Here is a 20,186-nt window from a genome sequence, read left to right as displayed (position 1 = left end):
TTTACATCACTAAGTTCTAGAATATATATTCAACTCCTTGATTTATCAGAGAGCGTGCAGCCAATTTCACAAATGCCAATGAGGAGAGGGGACAAGAGGAAGTCATCTACTAATCATCTAAGTCAAATACAATGCCTGTAGAAGCATGTGAACAATCAGGACAATATGCAGAGATGGAATGAATGGAGGTGCTCTTAGAGTTCTTAATTTTCAGACCAAGATCAAAGATTGTTATGTCTGGTCTCTGTTAGCTTTTCTAATTGATCATTGTACATTCCATACCCAGATATGAAATGTTGGAAAAATATTTACATTCTGGAAGAGGTTAGCATTTAGCCAAACCATTTTCACACTAGGACAGGGTCAAAGAATAGCAATGACAGGGACTTGTGCTGACTTTTCATCTAACTTAGAGCCAAGTCAGACACTACACTCAGTCACCACCTATAATACACCAAATAGTTCAATTAAAGCAAGTTTTAAGAAATGCTTTAAAATTTTAGAATAATTTAGGAGAAAGTAGAATTGTATTCTTTTTTAACCCCTATATGCAGACAACAGCTATCTGCTCAGACACCAACTACTAGGAACAAAACCTAGGAAGGGAGGAGAGCTGCGAAGTTGGAGTTTGGGAGAAGGACGGGCCATGGAAAACAAACAGAAGGATTGGGATAAAATGCTTGGTGCCTTCCCAACTTAAAACATATATGTCTCCAGCAGAGGATGTCAAGACAGCCTTCCCATCAGAGACAAGTTGAGGTCCCTACCTGGCTACTTAATCACTTGCAAAGGGGAGACTGCCCAGCAAAAGCTAGCAGCCTCTTCACAAATTTGAAGGGAGGAGTTTCCCTCCTTGTCAGGCAGCTTCTGGTCTGTGAAGAGAATACATACAGCAAGGGCTTCCCCTGTGGAAGCACAACCATCATGTTCAGCAGATGCTGATTGGGCAAGGTTATCCTGATTCCCCAGGTTCATTCCAGTTTTTCCCTGACCTGGACACAGTCTAATTTTGTTTGTTGCTCCAGTATCACTGCTGGGACTAGAGACTGCAGGCCCTCCAAAACAGTTTATCCAAACCTAAAGAGATGGGAGGTCGGGTTGATGCTACCCTGGACATTCCAGCTACATTAGGGTCATTACCATCTGAATTAAATTCAGCCCCCAAACGTGAAACAGGTTGCAGTCTTGCTATTGGTTTCCAAATAGGCAACTATAGATTAGTTATCTAGACAGTTACCTTTTATACATGATGACAACCAAATTGAAGAAGTGACTTAAAGGACTTGCTCAGTTAAAATCAAATCAATAAACACATCTAAATGGTAAACACTCACATTGTTCTGTTGCTCAGAGGTAATTAGAGTTATCACACCAATACTGACACCTTCTGTACTGATATTTTTCAATAGCTGAACTACATCAGTGTGCTTGGACCATTTGCAATCTTGTTCATTCACTGACACGAGGTAGTCTCCTTCTCGGAGACCGGCTTCCTAAGAAAAGTTAAAGTAATGAGTAATAAATTGATATTGACATGTATTACAATATAGCAAAAAGATCATAAATTAGAAACCATAGAGTGTTGGCCCAACTACTGCAAAACCTATCACAACAGGAGGGCCAAATCTGAGAGTTCACATATGTAATTCCCCACACAGAATTTCATCTATTTCAAGAGAAATTATATATTTCAAGAGAAATTATAGCAAAATTAGTCAATTTTCCAGAGGAGGAGGTAGATTTGTTTTTAATCAATGAAATGAGTCATTCTACCAGACTTGGCTAAATTGAATTGGGGTAGCAGTATGGAACAGATACTATCCAATTTAATAGACGTCAGCTCAGTAAATCAGACCAGGAAGTGGAAAAAAAACTACAGAAACAATTTCTGGAATCAAACAATAGCAGCAAACCCAAAATATAACTTGTTCTATTCAGTTTTTAAAAAAAATGTCAAACAATGGTGAAGCACTGAGGTTTATAGTACAGGACCTCATCGACGTTCAACATTTAGGACTTTCCCATGTTAACTCATAGAGTCAAGGAGAATTACAGCATGGAAATAGATTCTTCAATCCAAGTTATCCATGCTGACCAGATATCTGAAATTAATCTAGTCCCATTTGTCAGCTTTTGGCCCATATCCCTGTAAGGTCTTCCTATTCATATATCCACCCAGATGCCTTTTAATCTTGTAACTGTACCAGCCTCCACCACTTCCTCTAGCAGCTCATTCCATACATGCACAACCCTCTGCATGAAAAGGTTGTCCATTAGGTCCCTCTTAAATCATTTCCCTCTCCCCTCTAGTGTTGAACTACCCCACCCCAGGAAAAAGACCCTGACTATTCACCCTATCCATGCCCTCTATGATTTTATAAACCTCTATAAGGTCACCTCTCAGACTCCAATGATCTAGAGAAAATTGCCCCAGCATATTCAGCCTCTCCCTATAGCTCAAACCCTCCAAGGCTGGCAACATCCTTATAAATCTTTTCTGAACCCTTTCAAGTTTCACCGCATCCTTCCTATAGCAGCCAGACCAGAAATGCACACAATATTCAAAAAGTAGCCTAACCAATATGTCCTGTACAGCCACAACATAACCTCCCAAAACCAATACTCAATGCACTGACCAAGAACGGCAAGCAAACCAAACAGCTTCTTCACTATCCTGTGTATCTGGGACTCCACTTTCGAGGAACTATGAACCTACACTCCAAGGTCTCTTTGTTCAACAGCACTCAACAGGATCTTACCATTAACGTGTATGACTCCTGCCTTTCCAAAATACAGCACTTTAACATTTATCTAAATTAAACTCCATCTGCCACTCCTCTGCCCGTTGTCAAGGTCCCATTGTACTCTGTGTTCACCTTGGTGGAAATTTAACCAAAAGGGTCACCAAATCACTGAGACGTTGAAGAATAGATCAGCAGCAGTGTGCATCAGTTCACTCCTGTGAAGCAGACTGGGAGCAGTGTGAAACAAGATATGAAACTGGACATGATCACTGAGGAGATTAAAAAAATCAAACTGACACATTGCAGAAAGGCTATGGAATTGCTGATGAATATTAACATTTTGTTTTCCCTTCAGTTGTTAATCTAAGGAGCTCAGAAATAAAAAGCATAATTATGAAATAAACTAAGAGTTACATAAAGCAGAACAACAACACCCAGAGTGCCTAAGAAGGACAGAGTATACAAACATTGAAAAGCAGCATTAAGTGGGGTCAAAAGGGGACATAAAGCAAAAAGGTAAAATAGATAAATTGACTCAACAAACACAAATCAATGGTATATTTTATAGCTATTGCAGAGATAAGGTTACAAGGCGATCAAAGCTGGGAAATAAATACACAGGAGTATGGGACTTCTTGAAAGGACAGGAAAAAAAAAAGGGTGGTGGGGGAGCATTGTTGATACAGGATGGAATAAGTACAGTAGAAAAAATGATCTTGAATCATATGAACAAAAGGTATAAAACAAAAAAAAAAGAGGAAGCACACACTGGAAGTAACAGTGCACATGCCACCTAACAGGAGCTATACAGCAGGACAGAGAATAAATCAAAGGGCAGTTAGGCCATGCAATAAAAGCAGTACATTAATCATGGGTGTCTTTAATTTTCATGTAGATTGAGGATAATCAGATTGGCAAAGCAAGCCATGAAGAAGAGTTCATAGGGTGAACTTGAGACAGTTTCCTCGAACAAATGTGTGTGGATCCAATCAGGGAATCAAGCTATTTTGGGTTTGGTGATGTGTCCAGGGGAAGGTTTAGTCAATGTTATTGGAGTGAAAAGTCTGCTGTGACCATAACACAACAAAAGTTAGAATTCAGTCTGAGAGAGGTCATATTGGAAAAAAACAAAATTATGCAGGGAATAGATAAGATAGAAGCAGATATGTTATTTCGACTGGCAGGTGAACTAGAGAGCATAACTTCAAAATAAGGGTGAGCAGATTTACGACTGAGTTGAGAAGGAACTTCTTCAGCTAAAGGGTTGTGAATGTGTGGAATTCCAACATACTTGGGTCAGTTTAAATAAATGTAATTACAGAGGAATGAGGGTAGAGCTGACTGCAGTGGACTTCAACAAACAGTTGAAGAACAATAGCAGAACTTTAAGAAAATGGTTCACGGTTCAAGAAGCCAGAGCAGCGTTAATGACAGGATTTGGTGTCACAGGCAGGCATTTTTTTTAGCTGCAGACATGATTTTTAGGATAGTATATTGCCTCCCTGCCTTCCTCTGAAAGCTAGATACAATTTCCCAGCCAAGTTAGAAGATGCCAACCAGATCATGGTGAAAGAGCATACTTGTAGGTGGTGATATTGAATAAGCTGTCTACACTTAAATTTGACGAGAACATAAGAACATAGGAACTAGGAGCAGGGGTAGGCTATCTGGCCCTCCAAGCCTGCTCCGCCATTCAATAAGACCATGGCTGATCTTTTGTGGCCTCAGCTCCACTTACCTGCCCTTCACGATAACCCTTAATTCCTTTACTATTCAAAAAAAATCTATCTTAGCTTTGAAAGTATTTACTAAGGAAGCCTCAACTACTTCTCCGGGCAGGGAATTCTATAGATTCACAATCCTCTGGGTGAAGAAGTTCTTCCCTAATTTAGTCCTAAATCTGCTCCCCTTAATTTTGAGGCCATACCCTCTTGTCCTAGTTTCACCCGTCAGTGGAAATGTCCTTTCTACTTCTATATTATCTATTCCATTCATAATTTTATATAATTCTAAGATCACCCTTCATTCTTCTAAATTCCAATGAGTCTAATCCCAGTCTACGCAGACTCTCCTCATAAGGCAACCCCCTCAACTCTGGAATCAACCTACTGAACCTCCTCTGCACCCCCTCCAGTGCCAGTACATCTTTTTCTCAAGTAAGGAGACCAAAACTGCACAGACTAATCCAGTTGTGGTCTCACCTGTATAGGGTATACAGCTGCAGCATAACCTCCCTGCTTTTAAGTATAATCCCTTTAACAAGGAAGGACAACATTCAATTTGCCTTCTTAATTACCTGTTGCACCTGCAGACCAACATTCTGTGATTCATGCACAAGATACCCACGTCCCTGTGCACACCAACATGCTAGAATTCTTTTACCATTCAAGTAATAGTCCTTTTCACTGTTATTCCTACCATCATTTTGTTTATGCGACAACTGTGGGTTAGTTAAGGAAAATCAGCATGGATTTTTTAAGGGTAAACTGCATTCAATTTACTTGTTTGTGTTTTTTGATGAGGTAACAGAGATGTCTCTTAAGATTTATGTTATTGGCATTGTGTAACTGGATTTTCAAATGCTAAATGATAAAGTTCTGTAGGACAGATTGTGAACAAAGTTAGAGATCCATAGATTAAAATATACAGTGACAACATGGATACAAAATTGCCTGAGTAACAGGGAATAAAAGAAAACAGTGAAAGATTGTTTTTCAAACTGCAGTAAGACTTATTGTGGAGTTCATCAGGAACGGATTTTCAGACGCTGCTCCTTCTGAAACTGATATCAATGAGTTAGATCTTGGTAAAAGAGCACAGTTTGAACTATTTACTCACTTTGGGGACATACAAATTAGTTGAATTCAAACTGCATAGCATTTCTTTCAACTTCGTTCATTTTTGAACGTAATTCTATTTCTTAAAGACTGTATAAATACAAAAATGAATATCATGTCAATAAAGCATGCTTACATCAGCAGAGCCATCAGGAACAACACCTGCAATAAGGACAGGTGAATCTCCACGTAGAGTAAATCCAAATCCTTTTTCGCTTTTCTTAAGGTGAGCTTGTCTGGCTGGTGTCCACCGGTTCTTGGCAGAAAAAACTGACAAAGGCCCCTAAAAGGGAAAGGGGAAAAGGAGGAATAAAGGAAAACATACTGTTTATAAATGTACTGAGGATTATATCATATTATAAGTTGATAGATGATGATGATGCTACGATATGAAGTTGTTCTCATGAGTCCTGTGAAGAAACTGAAATTGTGAAAATTATCAATAAAATGACATAATTTACATCTATATAATACCTTTAATATCACCAGTGAATTAATCAAAATTGGGAGAGCTCAAGAGGCCAAGAAAGGCGAACTGCTATTTCTGAGGGTTATAGAGCTACAGGACATTACAAAGAAGGGTCGCTTGACCCAAAATGTTAACTCTGCTTTCTCTCCACAGATGCTGCCAGATCTACTGAGCTTTTCCAGCAATTTCTGCTTTTGTTACAGAGAAAGGAATGAATGAGATCATGGAGTACTTGAGAACAAGGATGCAACTGTGGTGAAAAGATCAAATCTCATCAGGTACAAGTTAAATTAGGAAGTTAGGAATAAAGAAAAGTAAGTTCAAGTTATAATCTGAATCCAATACATTCTGAATCAGTTTTTGGAAAGTGAATGGTTATGATGAAAGGCAGGTGGGATTAAATCTATAAAGAAAAAGAGAGGGACTGTTATGTTAATTGTCTTCCTCTAGCTTTAAAAATCCTAGTTGAATAAAGTTAAAGACCAAAGAATGCAACGATAATAGGTTTTCGCTGATTACATTAAGACACTAATAATTAAAGCAGAATTCTGTGACAGATGAACAGGACACTTACCAATCTGTGAAAAATATCAGTGACTTTCACCTTGGAGAAGTTTGGAGTTTTAATTTCCGGTTTTTGCTGCGTTTTTGCTGTAAAGGAAAGTCAATACTGCTGAGTTTCATTTGTTTATAGAATGTGCAGCATACAAAAGACATTTTCTCCCTCCACCAAGAAAATGACTTTAAGCGGGTGATCACAGAATTGCGTGTTGCTATCCCTCTGCCTCCAAAATCTATGTTCAATTCAGGCAGGAAACCTCCTTTTCCTACAGTTTTGTCAGATGTGATTTAGAATTTTTCCTAAAAGGCTGCTAGTGCTAGATTAATTGAAATTTTCAATACCAAGATAGAGAGACAATGGTGTGAAGACATATAGATTAAAAGTATCAACAACTTGGCACCGAAGTAACTATTAAATGGAAGTATGAAGAAATAGGGGTAGAAATGGAGGCTTGGACATCATACCAGTCCAGTAAGGAGATGTTCTTCTTGAGCAGAAATATATACCCTGGTTAGAGTAACTTCATTTTGAGACTTACCTCAACAATGAAGAGTTAAAAGGCAAACTCACGCAGGCAATTGCTTTCAGCTTGAAACAGCTATTATTTTACATTATAATGAGATGCTGGCAGTGTGGTATATAAGTGAAAAACACTATTATTGTACTCCTTCTGTCTTCTTTAATCTCAGGCTATGTGCTAATGCTGGAAGTTCTATTCACAGAACAATACAATCTTTATTAAAGGCCACCCAATCTATGTTTGCCCTCCTAAGGAACAATTTATATATTGCCACTCCCAATCCCTCTCCACATGCTTACAGGTTGCTTTTCATAGTAGGTTTAGGAAATGTAGAAAATGTTTTAGGGCATAGAAGGATACTCTGGCCATCAATTCGTGCCAACTACAAAATGAGCCAACCATCCTAATTCCATTTTCCAGCTCTTATCCCAGGAAACTATAGGACTGGAGGTATATATTCAGATACCTTTTATTTGAGCTAAGGTTTGTGCCTTTACTAGCCTTTGAGGCAGTGTCAGCGTCCGCGTCCTACCAATCCTCTGATTGAAACAAAATTTCCCCCTCCAACCTTTGGTCAATCACTTAAGTAATAATGAGGGGGGAGGGGAAATTATCATTATCAAGCCTCCAACTCAGCACTACCCTCTGGACTTGTCCATCGCTGCCCCCTCTGACCTATCACCTTCTCCCTCACCATCATCCACCTATTGCTTTCCCAGCTACCTCTCCAACCCCACCCCACTCCCATTTATCTCTCGGCCCCAACCCACAAGCCTCATTCCTGGTAAAGGGCTTATGCCCAAAACGTCGATTCTCCTGCTCATCAGATGCTGCCTACCTGGCTGTGCTTTTCCAGCACCATACTCTCGACCCCATTCAGAAACCCAACTGCTCTTGAAACTTCTTATGTTAGGCTTTGAAGCAGTCTGATTCAGAGATCATTGCCTTCATTTTCTGAACATGGTAGGACAATGAATATTGGCAGCTCATTATTAAAAAAATACTATTAACTTACGATGAATTTCTGGAGCTTCAATTGTATCAAAAAAGTCATCCTCACGATCGATTTCAGAGTACTTTTTCAGTGATCGTTTATGGACAATAGATAGCACCTCTTGCAGGATATCCATCTTCCTGAGAATCCTACAAAGACTGTGAATCCTCATTGCTTCTTCATGTTTAATTATTGCTTTCTTCAAATGAGCCTTCCCTATCAAAATTAAAAGAGGAGGTAGGATTAAACAGGTAGAAGAATACTTATTGTTGTAATTACGTAAACCAAGCGGCATGTCTAAATAAAATTAGAAGCCATTGAAGGCAGTCCAGTCCAGTCAAGGTTCACTAGGTTGATTCCAGGAATGGAGAGATTTCCTGAGGAGGAGTGGTTGAGTAGGTTGGACTTGTACTCACTGGTATTTAGAAAAATGAGATGAAACCTTATCAAAACATATGAATTTTTAAGAGGGCTTGACAGGGTAGTTTTGGAGACGCTGTTTCCCATTATGTGAGAGTGTAAGACCACAGGACATAATCTCAGAGAAAGAAATTGTCCATTTAAGACATAAACGAAGAAGATTTCTTCTGTTAAGAGTTAGTGAATTTGTGGAATTCTTTTATACAGACAGTAGTCAAGGCAATCTCAGTAAATATATATGACTGAGAGAGACAAATTTCTAATTCAGGAAAAACCTATAAATCTAGTACGTCAGATGGATCAGTTTTTGTCCAATGTGTACAGGAGGGTTTCTTGACACAGTATGTCAAAGGGCCAATAAGAGGGGAGGCCCCTCTGGATCTGGTGCTTGGTAATGAACCAGGCCAGGTGTCTGATTTAGTGGTAGGTGAGCACTTTGGAGAGAGTGACCATAATTCAGTTACATTTAGTTTTGCGATGGAAAGGGATAGGTACATGCCACAGGTCAAGAGTCATTGATGGGGCAAGAGAAATTATAATGCGATTAGGCAAGAAATAGGATGCATTGAATGGGGTAGCAAGATGCAGGGGATGCAGACAATGGAAAGGTGGAGCTGGTTTAAGGAACAGATAATGTGTGTCCTTGATAGGTATGTTCCTGTCAGGCAGGGAGGAAATGATAAGGTAAGGGAACCGAGGTTTACTGTAGAAATTGCATCTCTTGTTAAGCGGAAGAAGGAGGCTTATGTGTTGATGAGACAAGATGGTTCAGATGAGGCGATGGAGAGTTACAGATCAGCTAGGAAGGATTTAAAGAGAGAGTTAAGAAGAGCAAAGAGAGGACATGAGCAGTCTTTAGCAAATAGAGTAAAGGAGAACCCCAAAGCTTTCCATTGGTATGTGAGTAATAAAAGGATGCCTAGGGTAAGAATAGGGCCAGTCAAAGACAGAAGTGGGAAGTTGAGTGTGGACCCTTTGGAGATCGGAGAGGTGCTAAATGAAAATTTCTCATTGGTTTTCACTCAGGAAAAGGAGAATATTGTAGAGGAGAAGAATGAGATACAAGATATTAAGACTAGAAAGGACTGAGGTTAGTTACAAAGCGGTGTTATCAATTCTAGAAGGAGTGAAAGTAGACAAGTCCCCTGGGCGGAATGGGATTTATCCAAGGATTCTCTGGCACGCTAGGGAGGAGATAGCAGAGCCTTTGGCTTTGATATTTGAGTCGTCATTGTCTACAGGTTTACCAGAGGATTGGAGGATTGCAAATGTTGTGCCATTGTTCAAGAAGGGCTGTAGAGATGACCCAGGTAATTATAGAGCAGTGAGCCTTACTTCAGTTGTAGGAAAGGTTTTGGAAAGGATTACAAGAGATAGCATTTATAATCATCTAGCAAGCAACAATTTGATTTCAGATAGTCATCATGATTTCGTCAAGGGCAGATTGTTTCTCACAAACCTCTGAGTTTTTTGAGAAGGTAACCAAGCATGTAGATGAGGGTAGGGCAGTTGACATGGTATACATGGACTTCCGTAAAGCCTTTGATAAGGCTCCACGTGGGACCAGTTGGAGAAAATGCAGAGGCATGGGATTGAGGGTGATTTAGCAGTTTGGATTAGAAACTGTACACAATATTCCAAGTGCGGTCTTTCTGAAAGAAGGCAGCGAGTGGTGGTTAATGGAAAATATTCAGCCTGGAGTACGGTTACTAGTGGTGTGCCACAAGGAACTGTTTTGGGATCACTGCTGTTTGCCATTTTTATAAATGACTTAGACGCAGGCATAGGTGGATGGATTCATAAATTTGCAGACGACACCAAAATCGGTGGAGTAGTGGACAGTTTGGAAGAATGTTACAGGTTGCAGGGGGACTTGGATAAACTGCAGAATTTGGGCTGAGAGGTGCCAAATGAAGTTCAATGCAGCTAAATGTGAGGTGATGCATTTTGGGAAGAATAACAGGAAGGCAGAGTACTGGGATCAATGGAAAGATTCTTGGTAGTGTGGATGTGCAGAGGGATCTCGGAGTCCATGTACATAGATCCCTGAAAGTTGCCAACCAGGTTGACAGTGCTGTTAAGAAGGCATACGGAGTGTTAAGTTTCATTGGTAGAGAGATTGAGTTCTGGAGCCGCAATGTCATGCTGCAACTATACAAAACACTAGTGCGACCGCACTTGGAATATTGTGTAAGTTCTGGTTGCCATATTTCGGGAAGGATGCAGAAGCATCGGAAAAGGCGCAGAGGAGATTTACCAGGATGTTGCCTAGTCTGGAGGGAAGGTCTTGTGAGGAACAGTTGAGAGACTTGGGTCTGTTCTTACTGGAAAGAAGAAGGCTAAGTGGGGATTTGATAGAGACATACAAGACGATCAGAGGATTAGATAGGGTAGACATTGAAAATCTTTTTCCTAGGATGATGACATCAACTTGTACGAGGGGTCATAACTACAAATTGAGGGGTGATAGATTTAACACAGTTGTCAGAGGCAGGTTCTTTACTCAGAGTGGTAAGGGCGTGGAATGCCCTACCTGTCAATGTAGTTAATTCAGCCACATTAGGGAGATTTAAACAATCTTTAGATAAGCACATGGATGATGATGGGATTGTGTAGGTGGATGAGCTGAGAATAGTTCACAGGTCAGTGCTACATTGAGGGCTGAAGGACCTGTTCTGTGCTGTATTGTTCTAAGTTCTAAATCAAATGGTTATAGGGTTAAAGAGGTAAAATGGAGTTAAGGATTATTATTTTAGCTATGAACTCATTAAATGGAGGAGTGGAATGGATGGGCTGAATGGCCTACTTCTGTTCATGCATGTTGAAATAATGAGCATCTTCAAAAAGGTACTGTTCGTAGTCTGGTCTTGGCAACAATATTGCACTCTGTAAGTTAGGCAAAACAATAAGGAAATCTGAATAAAACGATGAGAAATGAAAATTACGACAGTTCAGTCAGCATATATAGGGATAAAGTTATACATTAAAATTTCAACATCAGAAGTTCGGATCTGTAGTTTGTGGATAGATTCTACTGGAGCTTCCAGAAACAGAAAAAGATAGGTGGGGATACTCGATTTTGCAGAAAGCAACCTATCAGCTTCCTGACACAGGATAAAAAATAAGAAAATAAGAAGGCTCCCAATGAGAAGCAGCAATAACCTATTTTTAATGCATTAACAGGTCATGTATTCATTAAAATAGATGGTCACCAGATTAAATTGTACCTTTAAGAGTCAGCAGCAAACAAGAAACATGTGTCTTCAGATTAACAACTGATTAAAGTTAGCATGGAGCAGAGATACTAGTTTTCCTGGTGGATTTAAAGTGAGCAGGAACCACGTTTCTTATACAGGGAACTTTGTGGGACTGGATGAGAGAAGACTGAGCACTGAATTTGGCAAGTGTTTGGAGTCAAGGAATATCTGGCCAAGGGAAGGCAAGCTTATAAAGAGGGAGCAGGATTACAATGGAAAGGTCATTCCCTGTCTGTCAGTATCCAGATCAAAGAAGATTGAGGGCAGCTCATCAGTGATAGAGGGAGAGATAATGATGACAGCTGGCAAGTCAAGTGTGATGGAGATAATCCCAGGGTCAGCTCGATAAAATATAGGGCATCTCTAGGTTGACAGGACTAGTAGCTCAAGAGTCACAAAAGGCACATCTAGCACTATGGAGTGAAGGTAAAAGCTAACTGACAGGTACAGGGATTGAAAGCTTCTCTGGCTGACTTTTAAATATGGCCCTCAGACATTCAACCAACCACTAGAGGGGTAACACCGAGATCAGTGATTTTCTACACAGGTTCATTAATAACTGGCCATTCCCCTTCACTCCGCAAAGATTTTGTGCTGCAACATGATTACTCATAACCAGCATTCCATCTCCAAGAGGAGTCCTGTTCAATTTTGGTCTCAGTCAGGACAACCATCACTGCAACATGATTTTGCTCTCTTTGTCAACTGCTTGGCTCAGATCTTCCATTCTGTGGATAGTTGCTGACTGTATATAATTTGAAAGATGCACATCAGGTTCTCTCAGAAATCGTGACACTATGATTACACAGTAAATAACTTAGAAACATGAACTTGTGATAAACAGTTGGAAATCTATGATTGGCCCTCTCTGAAAATGTTCCCACTCTGAACTGAATTTGAGACTTAAGGGTTCCTGCTGACTCACTTTAATAGTTAATGAGGTAAAGCTTGAAAAATTAACTTGATATATCTCTTCACTAACTTTAAAACTGACGCTCCTCCTGAAACCCTACCCCCACCCACTTACCTGCTACCTCTAACCTACTGGTTGCCGTAACCCATCAGCAACTTAGCTTCTCTCAGTAGCTCGTCAAAGTGGCTTTGATATCTTTAAACATTTTACTTCTTTGAATACAGTAAGTATTGCTTAAAAGAGGTCATGATTCTGAGAAGATTCACTCTCAAGCTACCTGCATAGTTTGCTGCACCATGTCTCTTGGGATGGGTCCTACATGAGAAGTCAAGCCCAAAATCATCATACAAAGATAAATTTTGTGTGATCTGGGCTGGAAATAGGAATTCTGTTGGACTGAAGGGTCTGTTTTCGAGTTGTACATCTCTATGAACCAGATTGAAAGATTTGAGCATTTGTTTTTATTTTGATAGTACTGTAATTCTGTTTCAACACACTAGATGGCACTGAACACTGAGAATTCCGGAAATACTAGATGACACTGAAGATTATAAACTGGAAATTTATACCATTTTTGACAGCACTCTCTCGAATAATATGGGGTTAGAGAACTTCCTGTCGAAACCATTCTAATATTAAGTGAAAAATGATCTTTCTTCCTCCCACCCAAGACAACATCAAAACTATTTGGTTGTACTGCTGCAAGACAAACATGAAATAATCCTATTTATTTTACATAATGTAAATTAATAAATTACACAAAACTATTAATCACCCTTGAAATACAAAAAAAAACTGTTTTTGAACTGCCAAAATAAATCAAACTAAATGGATAGTTTTGATTTTCCTCCACCTTTTTCTTCCTCCCTCTCTCCCCAGTCCAATTGCTTCCCTCTATTCTTTTGCTGAAGAAATTAATATGCAGTAATGGCTCCACTGCTTGAAGTACCCACAATGTCTATTCTTCATTGTGAGAGCTGGAAAGTGAGTGAGTGTGATATTTCATTAAAAAAATGCATTCAGCCAAGCTCAATGCGGTGTCCTTCGAATGGAATGCACCAATTAAGTAAAGCGATCATTATTAATTACAAGCACAGTTCAAGGTATACTTTCACTCCCTAGTCCAGGTAATTTAGTACTATCTTCACATACTCAACCAGTGAACAAATTAATGCTGACCACGGATCGAGATTAAATGCTTCCAAACCCCTGAACTTAGATGAAAGGACACAGGAACAAAGTAGATCATTCGGCTCATTGAGTCTACTCTGCCAGTCATCAAGATCATGCAAGAGTTGCTCAACTCCATTTTCCAGCTTTATTCCCACAAACACAGATTCCCTTACTGTTTGAAAACCTCAATCTATCTGAACCTTGAATAGATTAACAACCATGCCTTGACAGCCTTCAGTAAAGAATTCCACAGATTCACTCCCCACAGAGAAGAATTTCCTCTTCATCTGTCTTAAAATTGGCCAACCATCAGTCTGAGATTATGTCGTCTGATCCTAGATCTTCCCAAGGGAAATGACCTCTCCGCATCTACCCTGTCAAATGGCATGATTCAATAAGGAATCACTAATACTTCTAAACTCCAATGAGACCAAGCCCACCCTATTCAACCTCTTCACATTAGACAATTCCTCCTTCCTGGAAGCAATCTTGTGAACCTGCTCTGGACTGCCTCCAATGTCAGTAAATGTTTCCTTTGGTAAAGGGCTCAAAATTGCTCACATTATTCTAGTTGTAGCCCTTGTACAATTTTAGCAAGACAACCCTATTTTTATACTCCATTTCCTTTTAAATAAAGGCCAAAATTCATTTCCTTTCCTTATTACCTGCTGAACTCGGATGTTAGCTTTTTGTGACGAGGACCCCCAAATCCCTCTGTGCTGCAGTTTTTTTGCAGTCTTCTGCATTTAACAAAATTCTACTATTCTTCCATTCTTCCTGCCAAAGTGCATAATATCAAAATTTCCGACCTGCCAGATTTCTGCCCATTCATGTAGCCTGTTTAAATCTCTCCACAGATATTTTATGTCATCCTCAACACTTGTCTTCCTATTTATTTTTGTGTCATCCACAAATGTGCATCCCCACATAAAAGTTGCATTCACAAACTTGGAAATACTACATTCACTTCTGGCATTCAAGCCATTGAAACATATTGCAAATTGTTGTCGTCCCAGCACTGATCTTTGCGGCTCTCCATTAGTTCGAGATTTCAATACTTAAAATGCTGCCTTTATCTATTAGTTAGCCAAAACTCTATTTACATCCCCAAACATCATGGAATCTAATTTCATTAAGTAGCTTTGCATATGGTACCTTATCAAACATCTTTTGAAAAATTGCAATATATTACATCTAAAGGTTCACCTTTATTTATCTTGCTTTTTAATTCCTCAACCTTTAATGAATTGGTCAAGCCTGATTTTTCCATTCATGAAGCCCTCCTCAGTCTGATGTTTTATGGATTTCTTTTTAATACTCCAGCATTCTCCCCAAGACAGATATTAAACTAATCTTAGTCCAAATAGATGCTGAATAAACAATAAAAAAAAGAACAATTTCTGGATCCAGCCCTACTTTTGCAAGCAACATGCTTGAACATTCTCATATAAACAAGATAGCCTTCCCATCCATTATCTTGGAGAGTTCAGTTTTTTAAAAAAATCTACTACACATGTACGGTCATTAATAACCTACACTGACTTCTCAACACCTCTAATTTCAAAGGTGTTTTTTTATGAAATCAGTCTCTGCGTCTCCCATGTGACTTCTTTCACCTTCAACAAGCAACATATAGATGAGGGAAGATTAAGTAATAATGAACTATTAATGCATGTAAATAGGCCACTCACTAGCAAGGTTCTCATTTAAGTGTTGAAAGCTTAAGCAGTTTCTCAACAGGATTAACTTATTTGAAAAAATATAGTGAAATATTTTGTCTTATAAAATTGTTGCCAATGCACACCTAATTTGCGTCGCTCTTCTTTATCTTTCAGTACTGTGATTAATGACGGACCCTCAGGCATTGTCACATGAAGCTGTTGAAGAGCCTTTACTTGTTCACTTTCCTCCTCATCAGGACCCACTGAAAGAAAATGCAATAATATTTCTTTCAAAATGTCCTTTTCTCACGCAAATTCTCCCTGTAACATGCAACTTTCAGAGATTTCATTCATCACAAAACATTCATGCATGTTTGACTTATTAACTGCCCACTTAAGCTGAGTGGCATGCATCTCAGCATTGTTTAAGAGTTAGTTACATTTCAGCACCACATCCACCTAACTCGAAGGCTACTTTTCTTCACCTCTGCAACATTACCTGCATGTAAATGTGAATGTCATTTTTTCACTGCCATGGTACATGGCTCTAGGTTAATAAAGCATACTTTGGTTCTCAGGACAGAATACGAAACTTGGGTCATGGGCAGCATGGTGGCTCAGTGGTTGGCACTGTTGCCTCGCAGCCACCACGGACCTGGGTTTGATTCCAGCCTTGGGTAACTGTATGTGTGAAGTTTGCACATTCTCCCCAGGTCAGCACGGGTTTCACCAGGTGCTCCAGTTTCCTCCCACAGACGAAAGATGTGCAGGTTAGGTGGACTAGCCATAGTAAATTGCCCCATTATATCTAAGGACGTGCAGGCTATTTGGATTAGCCATGGTAAATGCAGGGCTGTGGAGATAGGGTAGGGGCCTGGGGCTGGGTAGGATGGTCTTCAGAGAAATCAGAGTTAACAGTTAAGCTCAAGTGTCCCTTCCTCAAAGGAGGAGAAAGTGAGGACTGCAGATGCTGGAAATCAGAGCTGAAAATGTGTTGCTGGAATAGGTCCTGGATAGGTCCTATCGCATCTCCAACATCCCTCCCCCAAGTCCCTCCTCCCTACCTTTTATCTTAGCCTGCTAGACACACTTTCCTCATTCCTGAAGAAGGGCTTATGCCCAAAACGTCGAATCTCCTGTTACTTGGATGGTGCTTGACCTGCTGCGCTTTTCCAGCAACACATTTTCAGCTCCTTTCCTCAAAGGACTGACTCTTGAGTTCTCTTCACTGATGCTGCCAGACCTGCTGAGCTTTTCCAACAACTTCTGATTTTGAAAACAAAGGCTTTACTTCATATTAATATCAGGTCAGAAGTCTGACAATATTTACATGTTGCATTGGGTTTTACAGATCCAAACTCATGGAAACAGGACAAGATTTTCACCATTAATGTGGGTAAGCTTCAGTTGGGAAACTGCACTTGCATCAGTGCACCTGCTTCAGGAGAAGATTCCAAACTGGCAAAATTTTCATTGGGGTGCTTTGTGCATAGGTAAGGGATGGAGCCAGTCCTGCATCCCTGTACATAAATCAGAGACTGCAACAGTTGTCAAGTACTTAAGGCAGGCTCTTCAAATGACTTGTCACAGATCTAAGACTTTGACCCAGTTATTTTGTCAAATATTAGGTTCTCAAGCCTTCACATCCTCTCATCCATTTTCAATTGCCCCATCATGCCCCCACCTACCCACAAAAGCTCAAAGTCGTCAAAGCCAATTCATATCACCTTTCATACTCATTCACCCAGTATAAACTCTATTCAGAACAAATGAACCCTATTGCAATAATAGCATAAGTAGAAATGCTTAAAAACAAAATCATTTTTTTAAGTAGTTGCAGGAACAAGTGCCAGTCAATCAAACCTTTAAAGTATCTACAACAGAAACGATGATGTTTGGCATCTCGTGTGAATAAAGAGTCTGTAACAAATTAGATTACAGCAAGGAAATGCTTGTAAAGCTATGAAATAATGCTTTCCTCTATTTCAATTCCTTGATTGATAGTTTAATAAGCTTTTAATATAGTGATCAATTTGTCACTGGTTGAATGTTTATTCATACCAAGTAAAGAGGTACCAAGTGCTTATAGTTTCTGTTATTGCTATTTTAAAGGTCTGGTTGATTGGAAGATTCTTTCAGCAGTAATTTTTTAAAAACATTTCGAATAGCTGCTTTTCACATATTCCTTTACATGGGAGGGGGGGTGGGTGGGTATTGTTTCTGTAAAGAGTATACACATTGGATGGATGGGTCTGGAGCTGCTATGAGTTGGCACAAAAGCTAGGAGGGACCATTGGGGATGGGTGGAGGACAGGAGCTGGCATGGACAAAGTCTCTTGATGTCATCTTTTAAGATGTCCCTGTATCCAGACCATGGTTCACAACTTCCCTGAGTGATGATGAGCCACAAATCCCTCGGAAGCTGGCCCAATTCCACAGAAATTAAAGGGAACTAAGAGATACACATCCACATAACATCACCAATCAGTTGGGAATACAGGGTGTAGACTCATTCCTCCTGAATCAGTTAAATCAAGCCCATTCTTGTAATAATACAAGCTCATGGGATTGACATATTTCAACACCAATTCAGTTGAGACAGAGTGTCGGCAATTTGAAAGCTGCAGAAAAGAAAGACAAAAACTGGCATTCACTGATGGTATCTTCTTTTGAAACACAGATGAACTACAAGACATGTTTCATTCATACGATGTGTCAAATAAACTGGTCATTCATTCTCCAAGGGGAGTTTATAAGAAGTCACTAATTCAAAAAGCTTGGATTATTCACTTGAATTATGGTCATGACTTTATATGCACTTTATCAGGTAAGATGAGTAGCTGATACAGATAAAAATTCCCAAAGTAAATGCAACCTTTTAATGATGGACAATAAATGGTACCATAGCCAGTGTCAGCCATATATAGAAAAAAAAAAGCCACAGGTGAATGTAAACTTACCAAACTGATTTAAATGCATATTATTTGTTGAAGAGGCATTTAACGCAATGGTTTGAACAACAAATTATACACCCAATTAAAAAAATTGTAACTTAAAGTATATTGTTATGGATTAATATAATCTTGTCAATGGAACAGCCTCCCCTTTTTGAGAAGAAAGGTGATTGCAAGCTTAAGTCAGGGTAGCTTGGTCTCACACTGGATCACACAATTAGCAGGAGGTAACTGCTTACTGGGCGATTGAAGGCATGAGTTCTTGTAATACTGTGTTGTACTGTTCAAACACCATCAATAAATTAGCATTTAATTTGGCCTTTAAACGTCCTGTCATTATTTCTTGCTTGGCTCTCTCTCTCTTATTCCTGATGAAGGGCTTATGCTCGAAACGTCGAATTCTCTATTCCTGAGATGCTGCCTAACCTGCTGTGCTTTGACCAGCAACACATTTGCAGCCATTATTTCTTGTAACAGTCATGGCTGACAGTCAAGTCGGTATAGCGTAGGTTATTACAACAGTGACTAAATACATTGCCTCTTCTCATTCATGTTTCAGATACCTTCTAGCTTGCATTACATTGTAGATGACCCCTTTGACCTTAATATATTCTACAGTTGTTCTAGCTGCACCAGGTAGGTGTGTAACTTTGATAAAAATTTTAAAAGAATCCTAATATTACTTTAAGTAGACTTCCTTCCAAGTTTACCAATACTTTAGACACTTAGCACAGCCAAGTGCACTTACTGCATATAGAATGGCTCTTATAATTCATATCTTTGCATGTATTTATGGGTAGGAGTAGGCCATTTGGTCCCCCCAACCTGTTCTGCTACTTTAATGAGTTCACAGTTGATCTGATTGTGACTTAAATCCGGACTATTGCCAGCCCATGATAACCCATGACACCCTTGAAGGATCAAGAATGCTCCAACCCCTGGCATTCTCATCCCCAGAAAGTGTTGGAAGTGAATTCACTGAATACTTTTAAGGCAAAGAATCACAACCCTCAGAAAAATATGGTCCTCATCTTAAAAGCAAAGCCCCTTATTTTAAATAGTTTAGGTTATAAACACAATTTCTCTTTCTCAAAACATACTGACTCTGCCTGATCACTTAATTATTTTCTGAGTATTTTGCTATAACTTCCTTATTACTTGATTCTACCAATTTCCCTAAGACAGATGCAAGGCTAAATGGCTAATAGTTTTCTGTTTCCTTCTTTCAGAAATAGTACTACATTTTCCAAACCTTCAAGAACGTAGGGAATTTTGCAAGATTATAAACAATGTCACTACTATCTATACAGCCACTTCTTATATGAACAATTATAAATTCATATTGTAAGCTTTATAGTTACATATCAAATTATAAAACAAACTGTATCGGATTTTGTCACAACACTTACTTATATGGTCACATAGTGCGATTGCTGCATAATAGTGAGAAATGGCCTTGAAATACTCAGATTTCACCTGAACCATAGTTGTCCAAGAGAATGGAACATAATTTTTCACTGGGGGTTGTGTCATTGTCTGATAGACCAAGGAGTACACATCTGCCACCTAAATAACAGTAAAATAATGATTCAGGACAGCAAAATCAAGTCTATATTACTGAAATGACAATGTGTTGTTATGTAGTAATACAGCTCCCCGTCTGTAGAGCTCTCAAAAATATC

The 20,186-nt window shown here is 39.3% G+C and overlaps 1 protein-coding gene across 3 annotated transcripts in view; it reads right to left on the bottom strand.

Annotated features, from left to right (window-relative positions):
• Positions 1-20,186, bottom strand: part of rhpn1 (rhophilin, Rho GTPase binding protein 1) — a 95,866-nt gene that overhangs the window by 1,695 nt on the left and 73,985 nt on the right. For all 3 annotated transcript variants that reach the window (XM_060824455.1, XM_060824456.1, XM_060824457.1), the window contains exons 9-14: positions 19,914-20,070; positions 15,694-15,813; positions 8,148-8,342; positions 6,625-6,701; positions 5,718-5,864; positions 1,335-1,493 (exon numbers count right to left, since the gene is read on the bottom strand). In XM_060824455.1, coding sequence (XP_060680438.1) covers positions 1,335-1,493; positions 5,718-5,864; positions 6,625-6,701; positions 8,148-8,342; positions 15,694-15,813; positions 19,914-20,070 — 855 coding nt within the window. The remainder of the gene's footprint in view (positions 1-1,334; positions 1,494-5,717; positions 5,865-6,624; positions 6,702-8,147; positions 8,343-15,693; positions 15,814-19,913; positions 20,071-20,186) is intronic.

This window comes from Hemiscyllium ocellatum, chromosome 4 (assembly GCF_020745735.1).
Source record: "Hemiscyllium ocellatum isolate sHemOce1 chromosome 4, sHemOce1.pat.X.cur, whole genome shotgun sequence".
NCBI lineage: Eukaryota > Metazoa > Chordata > Chondrichthyes > Orectolobiformes > Hemiscylliidae > Hemiscyllium > Hemiscyllium ocellatum.
Note: the sequence above shows the minus strand (reverse complement) of the source record. Positions and strands in the feature narration are given on the sequence as shown.